Source organism: Bombina bombina, chromosome 1 (genome assembly GCF_027579735.1).
Source record: "Bombina bombina isolate aBomBom1 chromosome 1, aBomBom1.pri, whole genome shotgun sequence".
Taxonomy (NCBI): Eukaryota; Metazoa; Chordata; class Amphibia; order Anura; family Bombinatoridae; genus Bombina; species Bombina bombina.
In genome coordinates, this window is record NC_069499.1 from 55,151,457 (window position 1) to 55,167,117 (window position 15,661).

The 15,661-nt window shown below is 44.1% G+C and overlaps 1 protein-coding gene across 1 annotated transcript in view; it reads left to right on the top strand.

Annotated features, from left to right (window-relative positions):
- SPTLC2 (serine palmitoyltransferase long chain base subunit 2) overlaps positions 1 to 15,661 on the top strand; it is a 100,484-nt gene that overhangs the window by 48,000 nt on the left and 36,823 nt on the right. Inside the window, exons 5-8 of the mRNA XM_053697362.1 lie at positions 7,304 to 7,428; positions 7,537 to 7,630; positions 7,720 to 7,825; positions 8,365 to 8,584. Coding sequence (XP_053553337.1) covers positions 7,304 to 7,428; positions 7,537 to 7,630; positions 7,720 to 7,825; positions 8,365 to 8,584 — 545 coding nt within the window. The remainder of the gene's footprint in view (positions 1 to 7,303; positions 7,429 to 7,536; positions 7,631 to 7,719; positions 7,826 to 8,364; positions 8,585 to 15,661) is intronic.

Genomic DNA, 15,661 nt, shown 5'->3' on the forward strand with positions numbered 1-15,661 from the left:
CATTCTCCCTTAATGTAGCCCTGCCCATGCTGAGTTTAGCTCTGCATTCTCCCTTAATGTAGCTCTGCCCATGCTGAGTTTAGCTCTGCATTCTCCCTTAATGTAGCCCTGCCCATGCTGAGTTTTTAGCTCTGCATTCTCCCTTAATGTAGCCCTGCCCATGCTGAGTTTAGCTCTGCATTCTCCTTTAATGTAGCCCTGCCCATGCTGAGTTTAGCTCTGCATTCTCCCTTAATGTAGCTCTGCCCATGCTGAGTTTAGCTCTGCATTCTCCCTTAATGTAGCCCTGCCCATGCTGAGTTTTTAGCTCTGCATTCTCCCTTAATGTAGCCCTGCCCATGCTGAGTTTAGCTCTGCATTCTCCCTTAATGTAGCTCTGCCCATGCTGAGTTTAGCTCTGGATTCTCCCTTAATGTAGCCCTGCCCATGCTGAGTTTTTAGCTCTGCATTCTCCCTTAATGTAGCCCTGCCCATGCTGAGTTTTTAGCTCTGCATTCTCCCTTAATGTAGCCCTGCCCATGCTGAGTTTAGCTCTGCATTCTCCCTTAATGTAGCTCTGCCCATGCTGAGTTTAGCTCTGCATTCTCCCTTAATGTAGCCCTGCCCATGCTGAGTTTTTAGCTCTGCATTCTCCCTTAATGTAGCCCTGCCCATGCTGAGTTTTTAGCTCTGCATTCTCCCTTAATGTAGCCCTGCCCATGCTGAGTTTTTAGCTCTGCATTCTCCCTTAATGTAGCCCTGCCCATGCTGAGTTTAGCTCTGCATTCTCCCTTAATGTAGCCCTGCCCATTCTGAGTTTAGCTCTGGATTCTCCCTTAATGTAGCCCTGCCCATGCTGAGTTTAGCTCTGCATTCTCCCTTAATGTAGCCCTGCCGATGCCGAGTTTAGCTCTGGATTCTCCCTTAATGTAGCCCTGCGCATGCTGAGTTTAGCTCTGCATTCTCCCTTAATGTAGCCCTTTGTTTGGTTCAGTACCATGGAAAGCACTTGTTCATTGGTGGATAAATTTATCCACCAATCAGCAAGAACAACCCTGGGTTGTAAACCAAAAATGGGCCGGGATCTAAACATACATTTTTGCATTTCAAATAAAGATACCAAGAGAATGAATAAAATTTGATAATAGGAGTAAATTAGAAAGTTGCCTAAAATCGCATGCTCTATCTGAATCATGAAAGAAAAAAAATTGGGTTCAGTGTCCCTTTTAATGTAGCCCTGCCCATGCTGAGTTTAGCTCTGGATTCTCCCTTAATGTAGCCCTGCCCATGCTGAGTTTAGCTCTGGATTCTCCCTTAATGTAGCCCTGCCCATGCTGAGTTTAGCTCTGGATTCTCCCTTAGTGTAGCCCTGCCCATGCAGAGTTTAGCTCTGGATTCTCCCTTAATGTAGCCCTGCCCATGCTGAGTTTAGCTCTGGATTCTCCCTTAATGTAGCCCTGCCCATGCAGAGTTTAGCTCTGGATTCTCCCTTAATGTAGCCCTACCCATAGTTGTATCCTCTGCTCTTGCTGGGGTTAGCTTGGTATTAGATAGATTTTAATAGCAGATAAGAACCATAGGCCCAACAAGTATGCCCATATTTCCTCTAAAGTGTAAGCTTAATTTAGTTTGTAGGATATCCTTATGCTAATATCCTACCTATTTTTGAAGTCTCCCACCGTGTTTGTGTTAAAGGGACACTGATACCAAATTGTTTCTTTTATGATTCAGATAGAGCAGCAACTTTCTAATTTACTCCTATTAGCAAATTTTCTTCGTTCTCTTGGTATCTTTATTTTAAAAAGCAGGAATGTAAGCTTACAAGCTGGCCCATCGTTGTTTCAGCACCTGGGTACTGCTTGCTGATTGGTGGCTAAATGCAGTCACCAATCAGCAAACGCTATCCAGGGGGCTGAACCAAAAATGGGCTGGCTCGTAAGCTTACATTCCTGCTTTTTCAAATAACGATAGCAAGAGAATGAAGAAAAATTGATAATAGGAGTAAATTAGAAAGTTGCTTAAAATTGCATGCTCTGTCTGCATCATGAAAGAAACAATTTGGGTTCAGTTTCCCTTTAACACCTCGAATTGAAGCTTATTCCATGAATCAACCACCCTTTCTGTGAATAAGTGCTTCAGCATATTACTTCTGAACCTACTACTCTTGAGATCATGACCTCTTTTTCTGGTGGTGCTGTTTTTGTGAAAAATACTTACAGCCTCAGATTTATTAAAGGGACATAAAAACCAATTTTTTTTTTTTTTTTTTAATTACATGATTCAGAAAGATCATTCGGTTTTAAAAACTTTACAATTTTACTTCTATTATCAAATTTTCTTTGTTGTCTTGTTATCATTTGTTGAAAAGCAGCAATGTGAGCCCAGGTGTGTGCATGTGTCTGCAGGCATTGTTATACATTTGCAAGAGCACTAGATGGCAGCAGCACTATTTCCAGTCATGTAGTGCATGTGCCCGCTACCTACCAAATTTGATAATAGACGTAAATTGGAAACATTTTTAAAATTGTATTCTATATCTGAATGACATACATTTTGGTTTCATGTCCCTTTAAGCCCCTTAATATACTTTAAACATTTTAGGTCTTTCTTTGTGTGTTTTTTTTATTTTTTTTAATTTTTTTATACCATGTACCATTTAGTAGTTCTTTGAACATATTTCATATTTGGTTTATATCCTTTAGGACCTCCATAGCTATAAACAATATTCATGATGAAGACAGGGCCTAACTAGTATATGTAAAAATTACATAAGAACTTTATTCTACCTATACAACCAAGCATTCTACTGGCATTACCTTTAATGTACTATGGTCCTCACTTGGTTTACCTCTGTGTTTTCTCTTGGTTAGATGTAACTCTGGCTTTAGAGCTTTAGTCTCCCTAGATTTAGCTACACCCAGGCTGGCTTTAGAGCTGTATTCTCCCTTGACTTAGCCCCACCCAGGCTGCCTTTAGAGACTTAGCCCCACCCAGGCTGCCTTTAGAGACTTAGCCCCACCCAGGCTGCCTTTAGAGACTTAGCCCCACCCAGGCTGCCTTTAGAGACTTAGCCCCACCCAGGCTGCCTTTAGAGACTTAGCCCCACCCAGGCTGGCTTTAGAGACTTAGCCCCACCCAGGCTGGCTTTAGAGCTGTATTCTCCCTAGATTTAGCCCCACCCAGGCTGGCTTTAGAGACTTACCCCAACCCAGGCTGGCTTTAGAGACTTACCCCAACCCAGGCTGGCTTTAGAGACTTACCCCAACCCAGGCTGGCTTTAGAGCTGTATTCTCCCTAGATTTAGCTACACCCAGGCTGGCTTTAGAGCTGTATTCTCCCTAGATTTAGCTACACCCAGGCTGGCTTTAGAGCTGTATTCTCCATTGATTTAGCCCCACCCAGGCTGGCTTTAGAGCTGTATTCTCCTTAGATTTAGCTACACCCAGGCTGGCTTTAAAGCTGTATTCTCCTTAGATTTAGCTACACCCAGGCTGGCTTTAGAGCTGTATTCTCCTTAGATTTAGCTACACCCAGGCTGGCTTTAGTTTAGCTACACCCAGGCTGGCTTTAGAGCTGTATTCTCCCTTGATTTAGCCCCACCCAGGCTGGCTTTAAAGCTGTATTCTCCCTAGATTTAGCTACACCCAGGCTGGCTTTAGAGCTGTATTCTCCCTAGATTTAGCTACACCCAGGTTGGCTTTAGAGCTGTATTCTCCTTAGATTTAGCTACACCCAGGCTGGCTTTAGAGTTGTATTCTCCCTAGATTTAGCTACACCCAGGCTGGCTTTAGAGCTGTATTCTCCTTAGATTTAGCTACACCCAGGCTGGCTTTAGAACTGTAGTCTCCTTTGACTTAGCCCCACCCACGCTGGCTTTAGAGCTTTAGTCTCCCTTGATTTAGCCCCACCCAGGCTGGCTTTAGAGCTGTATTCTCCCTTGATTTAGCCCCACCCAGGCTGGCTTTAGAGCTGTATTCTCCCTTGATTTAGCCCCACCCAGGCTGGCTTTAGAGCTGTATTCTCCCTTGATTTAGCCCCACCCAGGCTGGCTTTAGAGTTGTATTCTCCCTTGATTTAGCCCCACCCAGGCTGGCTTTAGAGCTGTATTCTCCCTAGATTTAGCTACACCCAGGCTGGCTTTAGAGCTGTATTCTCCCTAGATTTAGCTACACCCAGGCTGGCTTTAGAGCTGTATTCTCCCTTGATTTAGCCCCACCCAGGCTGGCTTTAGAGCTGTATTCTCCCTTGATTTAGCCCCACCCAGGCTGGCTTTAGAGCTGTATTCTCCCTAGATTTAGCTACACCCAGGCTGGCTTTAGAGCTGTATTCTCCCTAGATTTAGCTACACCCAGGTTGGCTTTAGAGCTGTATTCTCCTTAGATTTAGCTACACCCAGGCTGGCTTTAGAGTTGTATTCTCCCTAGATTTAGCTACACCCAGGCTGGCTTTAGAGCTGTATTCTCCTTAGATTTAGCTACACCCAGGCTGGCTTTAGAACTGTAGTCTCCTTTGACTTAGCCCCACCCACGCTGGCTTTAGAGCTTTAGTCTCCCTTGATTTAGCCCCACCCAGGCTGGCTTTAGAGCTGTATTCTCCCTTGATTTAGCCCCACCCAGGCTGGCTTTAGAGCTGTATTCTCCCTTGATTTAGCCCCACCCAGGCTGGCTTTAGAGCTGTATTCTCCCTTGATTTAGCCCCACCCAGGCTGGCTTTAGAGCTGTATTCTCCCTTGATTTAGCCCCACCCAGGCTGGCTTTAGAGCTGTATTCTCCCTAGATTTAGCTACACCCAGGCTGGCTTTAGAGCTGTATTCTCCCTAGATTTAGCTACACCCAGGCTGGCTTTAGAGCTGTATTCTCCATTGATTTAGCCCCACCCAGGCTGGCTTTAGAGCTGTATTCTCCCTTGATTTAGCCCCACCCAGGCTGGCTTTAGAGCTGTATTCTCCCTAGATTTAGCTACACCCAGGCTGGCTTTAGAGCTGTATTCTCCCTAGATTTAGCTACACCCAGGTTGGCTTTAGAGCTGTATTCTCCCTAGATTTAGCTACACCCAGGCTGGCTTTAGAGCTGTATTCTCCCTAGATTTAGCTACACCCAGGCTGGCTTTAGAGCTGTATTCTCCTTAGATTTAGCTACACCCAGGCTGGCTTTAGAACTGTAGTCTCCTTTGACTTAGCCCCACCCACGCTGGCTTTAGAGCTTTAGTCTCCCTTGATTTAGCCCCACCCAGGCTGGCTTTAGAGCTGTATTCTCCCTTGATTTAGCCCCACCCAGGCTGGCTTTAGAGCTGTATTCTCCCTTGATTTAGCCCCACCCAGGCTGGCTTTAGAGCTGTATTCTCCCTTGATTTAGCCCCACCCAGGCTGGCTTTAGAGCTGTATTCTCCCTTGATTTAGCCCCACCCAGGCTGGCTTTAGAGCTGTATTCTCCCTAGATTTAGCTACACCCAGGCTGGCTTTAGAGCTGTATTCTCCCTAGATTTAGCTACACCCAGGCTGGCTTTAGAGCTGTATTCTCCATTGATTTAGCCCCACCCAGGCTGGCTTTAGAGCTGTATTCTCCTTAGATTTAGCTACACCCAGGCTGGCTTTAAAGCTGTATTCTCCTTAGATTTAGCTACACCCAGGCTGGCTTTAGAGCTGTATTCTCCTTAGATTTAGCTACACCCAGGCTGGCTTTAGTTTAGCTACACCCAGGCTGGCTTTAGAGCTGTATTCTCCCTTGATTTAGCCCCACCCAGGCTGGCTTTAAAGCTGTATTCTCCCTAGATTTAGCTACACCCAGGCTGGCTTTAGAGCTGTATTCTCCCTTGATTTAGCCCCACCCAGGCTGGCTTTAAAGCTGTATTCTCCCTAGATTTAGCTACACCCAGGCTGGCTTTAGAGTTGTATTCTCCCTAGATTTAGCTACACCCAGGCTGGCTTTAGAGCTGTATTCTCCTTAGATTTAGCTACACCCAGGCTGGCTTTAGAACTGTAGTCTCCTTTGACTTAGCCCCACCCACGCTGGCTTTAGAGCTGTATTCTCCCTTGATTTAGCCCCACCCAGGCTGGCTTTAGAGCTGTATTCTCCCTTGATTTAGCCCCACCCAGGCTGGCTTTAGAGCTGTATTCTCCCTTGATTTAGCCCCACCCAGGCTGGCTTTAGAGCTGTATTCTCCCTTGATTTAGCCCCACACAGGCTGGCTTTAGCCCACCCAGGCTGGCTTTAGAGCTGTCTCCTTAGATTTAGCTACACCCAGGCTGGCTTTAGTTTAGCTACACCCAGGCTGGCTTTAGAGCTGTATTCTCCCTTGATTTAGCCCCACCCAGGCTGGCTTTAAAGCTGTATTCTCCCTAGATTTAGCTACACCCAGGCTGGCTTTAGAGCTGTATTCTCCCTAGATTTAGCTACACCCAGGTTGGCTTTAGAGCTGTATTCTCCTTAGATTTAGCTACACCCAGGCTGGCTTTAGAGTTGTATTCTCCCTAGATTTAGCTACACCCAGGCTGGCTTTAGAGCTGTATTCTCCTTAGATTTAGCTACACCCAGGCTGGCTTTAGAACTGTAGTCTCCTTTGACTTAGCCCCACCCACGCTGGCTTTAGAGCTTTAGTCTCCCTTGATTTAGCCCCACCCAGGCTGGCTTTAGAGCTGTATTCTCCCTTGATTTAGCCCCACCCAGGCTGGCTTTAGAGCTGTATTCTCCCTTGATTTAGCCCCACCCAGGCTGGCTTTAGAGCTGTATTCTCCCTTGATTTAGCCCCACCCAGGCTGGCTTTAGAGTTGTATTCTCCCTTGATTTAGCCCCACCCAGGCTGGCTTTAGAGCTGTATTCTCCTTAGATTTAGCTACACCCAGGCTGGCTTTAGAGCTGTATTCTCCTTAGATTTAGCTACACCCAGGCTGGCTTTAGAGCTGTATTCTCCTTAGATTTAGCTACACCCAGGCTGGCTTTAGAGCTGTATTCTCCTTAGATTTAGCTACACCCAGGCTGGCTTTAGAGCTGTAGTCTCCTTTGACTTAGCCCCACCCAGGCTGGCTTTAAAGCTGTATTCTCCCTTGACTTAGCCACACCAGCTTTAGATCAGTATACTCCCTTGATGTGATATAGCCCTGCCATGCTGGGTTTATCTCTGTGAATCTATATTTTAGGTTGCTTTAACCCATTAACCTTCAGTCTTTTCATAATGTAGCCTCACGCTGATCTATAAGTGAAACAAAGAGCGCCTCATGGTGCAGAAATCATAATGATCAAAAATAAAGAGAATGTCTATGCAAATTGGATACTCCCATAAAAATGTGCACTTACACTGAGTATTTATTTTGTCTCTGTCTTCTCAGGGAATTTTGATAAACACGAGGAGCTGGAGCATCTCGTTGCCCGGTTCCTGGGTGTAGAGGCTGCCCTCACCTATGGCATGGGATTTGCCACTAACTCTATGAACATTCCAGCCCTGGCTGGCAAGGTATGTGCTTAACAAGTAGTGTCATGGTCCGCCTGAGTGACATTAATTGCTATCCAGTAATTTCTCCCTTTATTTTATTGTTATTAATGTCTGTGGCTATAATTACAGGGCTGTCTAATTCTGAGTGACGAGCTGAACCACGCCTCCTTGGTGCTTGGAGCTCGTCTCTCGGGAGCCACCATTCGAATCTTCAAGCATAATAGTGAGTTTCACAGCGCAGTTATCTTTTTAGTTTTTGCACACAAAGTGCCCATTTCTTATACAGTAACAAGATTATAAAATTGTGCTCAGATATGCAGAGTCTGGAAAAGCTGCTCAGGGATGCTATTGTGCATGGACAGCCACGTACACACCGCCCCTGGAAGAAGATCCTCATCCTTGTGGAAGGAATTTACAGGTAAGGGTTGCATATTCGGGTCTTACGGTAGATGTTTTAGGCTACCTTTTGTGTTCAGAGAGGATGGGGGTTGTAGTGTTTTTTGGTTAGCAAGTTACGCTGTATTTCACTAGGGGAGGCTACATTTCTGAATTCAAAAGCTTAACTTTCAATAAGTGAATTTAATCCTTAGAGCGTGACGTTTCGGGGGGACACTCCCCTTCCTCAGACAAACAAACACACAATTCAAATGGCTATTTAAACCTCCTTCTATCCTTATATTTAACTGTTGGCACCCTAGCAGTTGGAATTGGGGTGAGAGTGCTCTCTCTTAACATTGTGTGTGTGTGTGGTATGTGTGTATGTATATGTGTGTATATATATATATATATATATGTATATGTGTGTGTGTATATATATATATATATATATATATATATATATAAAAAAAAACATGCTGACTTCTACTAGTCTGCAGAATATGAAAATAAAATCTGGCACATCAATATTTCTATGGGGTTATACTTTTTTTTTTTTTTTTTTCTTCTTATCCTTCCTAGTATGGAGGGCTCAATTGTTCGCCTGCCTGAAGTGATTGCGCTAAAGAAAAAATACAAAGCATATCTCTATCTGGATGAGGCACACAGCATTGGGGCCCTTGGCCCCAACGGACGAGGGGTGGTCGATTACTTTGGACTGGATCCTAAAGATGTTGACATTATGATGGGAACGTTTACCAAGAGCTTCGGTGGCGCTGGTGGATATATCGGAGGCAGCAAGGTAAACAGCCCTCCTTCCCTAGTGCCAGTTGAGTTTTAGGACTTGTTCCAATGTGCATTCCCCTTTTAGAACAGAAGAGGGCACTATAGGGTAGGGCTTTCTCTTCAGTGAGACATACAGCCTGCTATAGTTGTGCTGCATATAACACAGGAAAATAATTGTTCCACTGTATTAAAAAAAAAAAAATATATATATATTGGGTCTTAGAGCTATTTATGCGCCCAGTATGTTTTACAGGAGACTTTCTTCTTGTGATTAAATGTACTCCAGTAATTAAGGAGGAAATGGGCAGCCAATAACTTTAATTAAACCTTCTATATGACGTTCCTGGTTGCCCGTGTGACACTGGCTAGAGAACGAGGCGTTGGCATGTGTGGATTTTGTGAGCTCAGCTGGTTTGTGATGAGCCTTATCTAATGCTGTAAGTCTGCACTAGATAGAGAACACTGGGTTAAACGCACATGGACTTTTTAGAGTACTTGCAGGAACTAGAGTGTATGATGTGACAGGTATACTGTCGTGTTTATTTAGTACAGGCCTCTGGGAGGGAAGTCTGGAACATAGGCATGGGGCAAGTACGGATTAATCAACACTAAAATCCTAATGTTACACAGGTAAAGAGGGGCAGGTGTGGGTGCTAAGCCTGGCTTGTCCATATTAAAGCCCCGTGCATTTTATCTGGTCCTCCACTTCTACCATCAGAGTACTGTCTGTGTTTATTTTATTTCTGCAAATAAATGATGACAATAATGACCGTAATTAAAAATAATACAAATAATATATATATATCTTTTTATTTTTAGTTGCAAATTTAGGATAGATGATAAATGTGTTTCCATCTAGGCTGTTTATTAACTGCACATTGCCGCATTATATATAGGGATATATTGTGGAAGCCAAAACAATTGCATACATGCTACCTGAAGGTTGTTTAATTTACGTAGGGGGACTGTTTACGTGTGCACACGTAGGTGTGTGTGTCTGTAAATGTATTTTCTCCACCATAGGTGTGTCCGGTCCACGGCGTCATCCTTACTTGTGGGATATTCTCTTCCCCAACAGGAAATGGCAAAGAGCCCAGCAAAGCTGGTCACATGATCCCTCCTAGGCTCCGCCTACCCCAGTCATTCTCTTTGCCGTTGCACAGGCAACATCTCCACGGAGATGGCTAAGAGTTTTTTGGTGTTTAAATGTAGTTTTTATTCTTCAATCAAGTGTTTGTTATTTTAAAATAGTGCTGGTATGTACTATTTACTCTGAAACAGAAAAGAGAAGAAGATTTCTGTTTGTAAGAGGAAGATGATTTTAGCAAACGTTACTAAAATCGATTGCCGTTTCCACACAGGACTGTTGAGATGAAGTAACTTCAGTTGGGGGAAGCAGTTGGCAGACTTTTGCTGCTTGAGGTATGACTGGCCACATTTCTAACACGACTTGGTAATGCTGGAAGGCTGTCATTTTCCCTATGGGGACCGGTAAGCCATTTTCTTAGATTAAGTAAAAGAATAAAGGGCTTTATAAGGGCTTAAAAAACTGGTAGACATTTTTCTGGGCTAAAACGATTACTTTGCTAAGCATATTTGGCAGATTATAACTCTTTATAGTTATTATAATCTTGGGGATTGTTGTTAAAAAACGGCAGGCACTGTATGGACACCTTTTTCAGATGGGGGCCTTCTCTAGTCATAGGCAGAGCCTCATTTTCACGCCACTAATGCGCAGTTGTTTTTGGAGAGCAAGGCATGCAGATGCATGTGTGAGGAGCTAAGAACCACTGAAAAAGCTTATAGAAGGCGTCATTTGGTATCGTATTCCCCTCTGGGCTTGGTTGGGTCTCAGCAAAGCAGATACCTGGGACTGTATAGGGGTTAAATGTAAAAACGGCTCCGGTTCCGTTATTTTAAGGGTTAAAGCTTTCAAATTTGGTGTGCAATACTTTTAAGGCTTTAAGACACTGTGGTGAAATTTTGGTGAATTTTGAACAATTGCTTCATGCTTTTTCGCATATTCAGTAATAAAGTGTGTTCTGTTTAAAATTTAAAGTGACAGTAACGGTTTTATTTTAAAAAGTTTTTTGTGCTTTGTTGACAAGTTTAAGCCTGTTTAACATGTCTGAACCATCAGATAAGCGATGTTCTATATGTATGAAAGCCAATGTGTCTCCCCATTTAAATATATGTGATAATTGTGACATAGTGTCCAAACAAAGTAGGGACAATGATGCCACAGATAATAATAGTGCCCAAGATGATTCCTCAAGCGAGGGGAGTAAGCATGGTACTGCATCATCCCCTTCTGTGTCTACACCAGTTTTGCCCACACAAGAGGCCCCTAGTACATCTAGTGCGCCAATACTTATTACCATGCAACAATTAACGGCTGTTATGGATAATTCTATTGCAAATATTTTATCTAAAATGCCTACTTATCAGAGAAAGCGCGATTGCTCTGTTTTAAACACTGAAGAGCAAGAGGACGCTGATGATAACGTTTCTGACATACCCTCACACCAATCTGAAGGGGCCAGGAGGGAGGTTTTGTCTGAGGGAGAAATTTCAGATTCAGGAAAAATTTCTCAACAAGCTGAACCTGATGTTGTAACATTTAAATTTAAATTAGAACATCTCCGCGCACTGCTTAAGGAGGTATTATCTACTCTGGATGATTGTGACAATTTGGTCATTCCAGAGAAATTATGTAAGATGGACAAGTTCCTAGAGGTTCCGGTGCCCCCCGATGTTTTTCCTATACCCAAGCGGGTGGCGGACATAATAAATAAGGAATGGGAAAGGCCCAGCATTCCTTTTGTTCCTCCCCCTATATTTAAGAAATTATTTCCTATAGTCGACCCCAGAAAGGACTTATGGCAGACAGTCCCTAAGGTCGAGGGGGCGGTCTCTACTCTAAACAAACGCACTACTATTCCCATAGAAGATAGTTGTGCTTTCAAAGATCCTATGGATAAAAAATTAGAGGGTTTGCTTATAAAGATGTTTGTTCAGCAAGGTTACCTTCTACAACCAATTTCATGCATTGTTCCTGTCACTACGGCAGCGTGTTTCTGGTTCGAAGAACTAGAAAAGTCGCTCAATAAAGAATCTTCGTATGAGGAGGTTATGGACAGAGTTCAAGCACTTAAATTGGCTAACTCTTTTATTCTAGATGCCGCTTTGCAATTAGCTAGATTAGCGGCGAAAAATTCAGGGTTTGCTATCGTGGCGCGCAGAGCGCTTTGGCTAAAGTCTTGGTCAGCGGATGTGTCTTCCAAGACAAAATTGCTTAACATCCCTTTCAAGGGCAAAACACTGTTTGGTCCTGATTTGAAAGAGATTATTTCAGACATCACCGGGGGAAAGGGCCACGCCCTTCCTCAGGATAGGTCTTTTAAGGCTAGAAATAAGCCTAATTTTCGTCCCTTTCGCAGAAACGGACCAGCCTCTACTTCTACATCCTCTAAGCAAGAGGGTAATACTTCTCAACCCAAACCAGCCTGGAGACCGATGCAAGGCTGGAACAAGGGTAAGCAGGACAAGAAGCCTGCCACTGCTACCAAAACAGCATGAAGGGATGGCCCCCGATCCGGGACCGGATCTGGTGGGGGGCAGACTTTCTCTCTTTGCTCAGGCCTGGGCAAGAGATGTTCAGGATCCTTGGGCACTAGAAATAGTTTCTCAAGGTTATCTCCTGGAATTCAAGGAACTACCCCCAAGGGGAAGGTTCCACAGGTCTCAATTATCTTCAAACCAAATAAAAAGACAGGCATTCTTACATTGTGTAGAAGACCTGTTAAAGATGGGAGTAATTCATCCAGTTCCAATAGGAGAACAAGGGATGGGGTTTTACTCCAACCTGTTCATAGTTCCCAAAAAAGAGGGAACATTCAGACCAATTTTAGATCTCAAGATCCTAAACAAATTTCTCAGGGTTCCATCGTTCAAAATGGAAACCATTCGAACGATCCTTCCTACCATCCAGGAAGGTCAATTTATGACCACGGTGGATTTAAAGGATGCGTACCTACATATTCCTATCCACAAGGAACATCATCAGTTCCTAAGGTTCGCTTTTCTGGACAAGCATTACCAGTTTGTGGCACTTCCATTCGGATTAGCCACTGCTCCGAGAATTTTCACAAAGGTACTAGGGTCCCTTCTAGCGGTTCTAAGACCAAGGGGCATTGCAGTAGTACCGTACTTGGACGACATCCTGATTCAAGCGTCGTCTCTGTCAAAAGCAAAGGCTCATACGGACATCGTCCTAGCCTTTCTCAGATCTCACGGATGGAAAGTGAACATAGAAAAAAGTTCTCTTTCCCCGTCAACAAGAGTTCCCTTCTTGGGAACAATAATATACTCCTTAGAAATGAGGATTTTTCTGACAGAGGTCAGAAAATCAAAACTTCTAAGTTCTTGTCAAGTACTTCATTCTGTTCTTCGTCCTTCCATAGCGCAGTGCATGGAAGTAATAGGATTGATGGTTGCAGCAATGGACATAGTTCCTTTTGCACGAATTCATCTAAGACCATTACAACTGTGCATGCTCAGACAGTGGAATGGGGATTATACAGACTTGTCTCCGACGATTCAAGTAGATCAAAGGACCAGAGATTCACTCCGTTGGTGGCTGATCCTGGACAACCTGTCACAGGGAATGAGCTTCCGCAGACCAGAGTGGGTCATTGTCACGACCGACGCCAGTCTGGTGGGCTGGGGCGCGGTCTGGGAACCCCTGAAAGCTCAGGGTCTATGGTCTCGGGAAGAATCTCTTCTCCCGATAAACATTCTGGAACTGAGAGCGATATTCAATGCTCTCAAAGCTTGGCCTCATCTAGCAAAGGCCAAATTCATAAGGTTTCAATCAGACAACATGACGACAGTTGCATATATCAACCATCAGGGGGGAACAAGGAGTTCCCTGGCGATGGAGGAAGTGACCAAGATAATTCAATGGGCGGAGGATCACTCCTGCCACTTGTCTGCAATCCACATCCCAGGAGTGGAAAATTGGGAAGCGGATTTTCTGAGTCGTCAGACATTCCATCCGGGGGAGTGGGAACTCCATCCGGAAATCTTTGCCCAAATAACTCGATTATGGGGCATTCCAGACATGGATCTGATGGCCTCTCGTCAGAACTTCAAGGTTCCTTGTTACGGGTCCAGATCCAGGGATCCCAAGGCGACTCTAGTAGATGCACTAGTAGCACCTTGGGCCTTCAACCTAGCTTATGTATTCCCACCGTTTCCTCTCATTCCCAGGCTGGTAGCCAGGATCAATCAGGAGAGGGCTTCGGTGATCTTGATAGCTCCTGCGTGGCCACGCAGGACTTGGTATGCAGACCTGGTGAATATGTCATCGGCTCCACCATGGAAGCTACCTTTGAGACAGGACCTTCTTGTTCAAGGTCCATTCGAACATCCGAATCTGGTTTCCCTCCAACTGACTGCTTGGAGATTGAACGCTTGATTTTATCAAAGCGTGGGTTTTCAGATTCTGTAATAGATACTCTGATTCAGGCTAGAAAGCCTGTAACTAGAAAAATTTACCATAAGATATGGAAAAAATATATCTGTTGGTGTGAATCTAAAGGATTCCCCTGGAACAAGATAAAAATTCCTAAGATTCTATCCTTTCTACAAGAAGGTTTGGAGAAAGGATTATCTGCAAGTTCTCTGAAGGGACAGATCTCTGCGTTATCTGTTTTACTTCACAAAAGGCTGGCAGCTGTGCCAGACGTTCAAGCGTTTGTTCAGGCTCTGGTTAGAATCAAGCCTGTTTACAGACCTTTGACTCCTCCCTGGAGTCTTAATCTAGTTCTTTCAGTTCTTCAAGGGGTTCCGTTTGAACCCTTACATTCCGTAGATATTAAGTTATTATCTTGGAAAGTTTTGTTTTGGGTTGCAATTTCTTCTGCTAGAAGAGTTTCTGAGTTATCTGCTCTGCAGTGTTCTCCGCCCTATCTGGTGTTCCATGCAGATAAGGTGGTTTTGCGTACTAAGCCTGGTTTTCTTCCGAAAGTTGTTTCCAACAAGAATATTAACCAGGAGATAGTTGTACCTTTTTTGTGTCCGAATCCAGTTTCAAAGAAGGAACGTTTGTTACACAATTTGGACGTAGTCCGTGCTCTAAAATTCTATTTAGAGGCCACTAAAGATTTCAGACAAACATCTTCTTTGTTTGTTGTTTATTCTGGTAAAAGGAGAGGTCAAAAGGCAAATTCTACCTTTCTTTCTTTTTGGCTTAAAAGCATTATCCGATTGGCTTATGAGACTGCCTGACGGCAGCCTCCTGAAAGAATCACAGCTCATTCCACTAGGGCTGTGGCTTCCACATGGGCCTTCAAGAACGAGGCTTCTGTTGACCAGATATGTAAGGCAGCGACTTGGTCTTCACTGCACACTTTTGCCAAATTTTACAAATTTGATACTTTTGCTTCTTCGGAGGCTATTTTTGGGAGAAAGGTTTTGCAAGCCGTGGTGCCTTCCATTTAGGTGACCTGATTTGCTCCCTCCCTTCATCCGTGTCCTAAAGCTTTGGTATTGGTTCCCACAAGTAAGGATGACGCCGTGGACCGGACACACCTATGTTGGAGAAAACAGAATTTATGCTTACCTGATAAATTACTTTCTCCAACGGTGTGTCCGGTCCACGGCCCGCCCTGGTTTTTTTAATCAGGTCTGATGAATTATTTTCTCTAACTACAGTCACCACGGTATCATATGGTTTCTCCTATGCATATTTCCTCCTGTACGTCGGTCGAATGACTGGGGTAGGCGGAGCCTAGGAGGGATCATGTGACCAGCTTTGCTGGGCTCTTTGCCATTTCCTGTTGGGGAAGAGAATATCCCACAAGTAAGGATGACGCCGTGGACCGGACACACCGTTGGAGAAAGTAATTTATCAGGTAAGCATAAATTCTGTTTTATTTCATTTGAAATCACAACCCAAGAGACTCCTGTACAAATCTGATGGAGGTTGGACAGAATATATTAACCCCTTATGTATCACATTGAAGGGCTGTGATTTTTCCGGTCATTAAAAAGAATGAACTCTGAGAACTATTCATTTTTATATTTATAA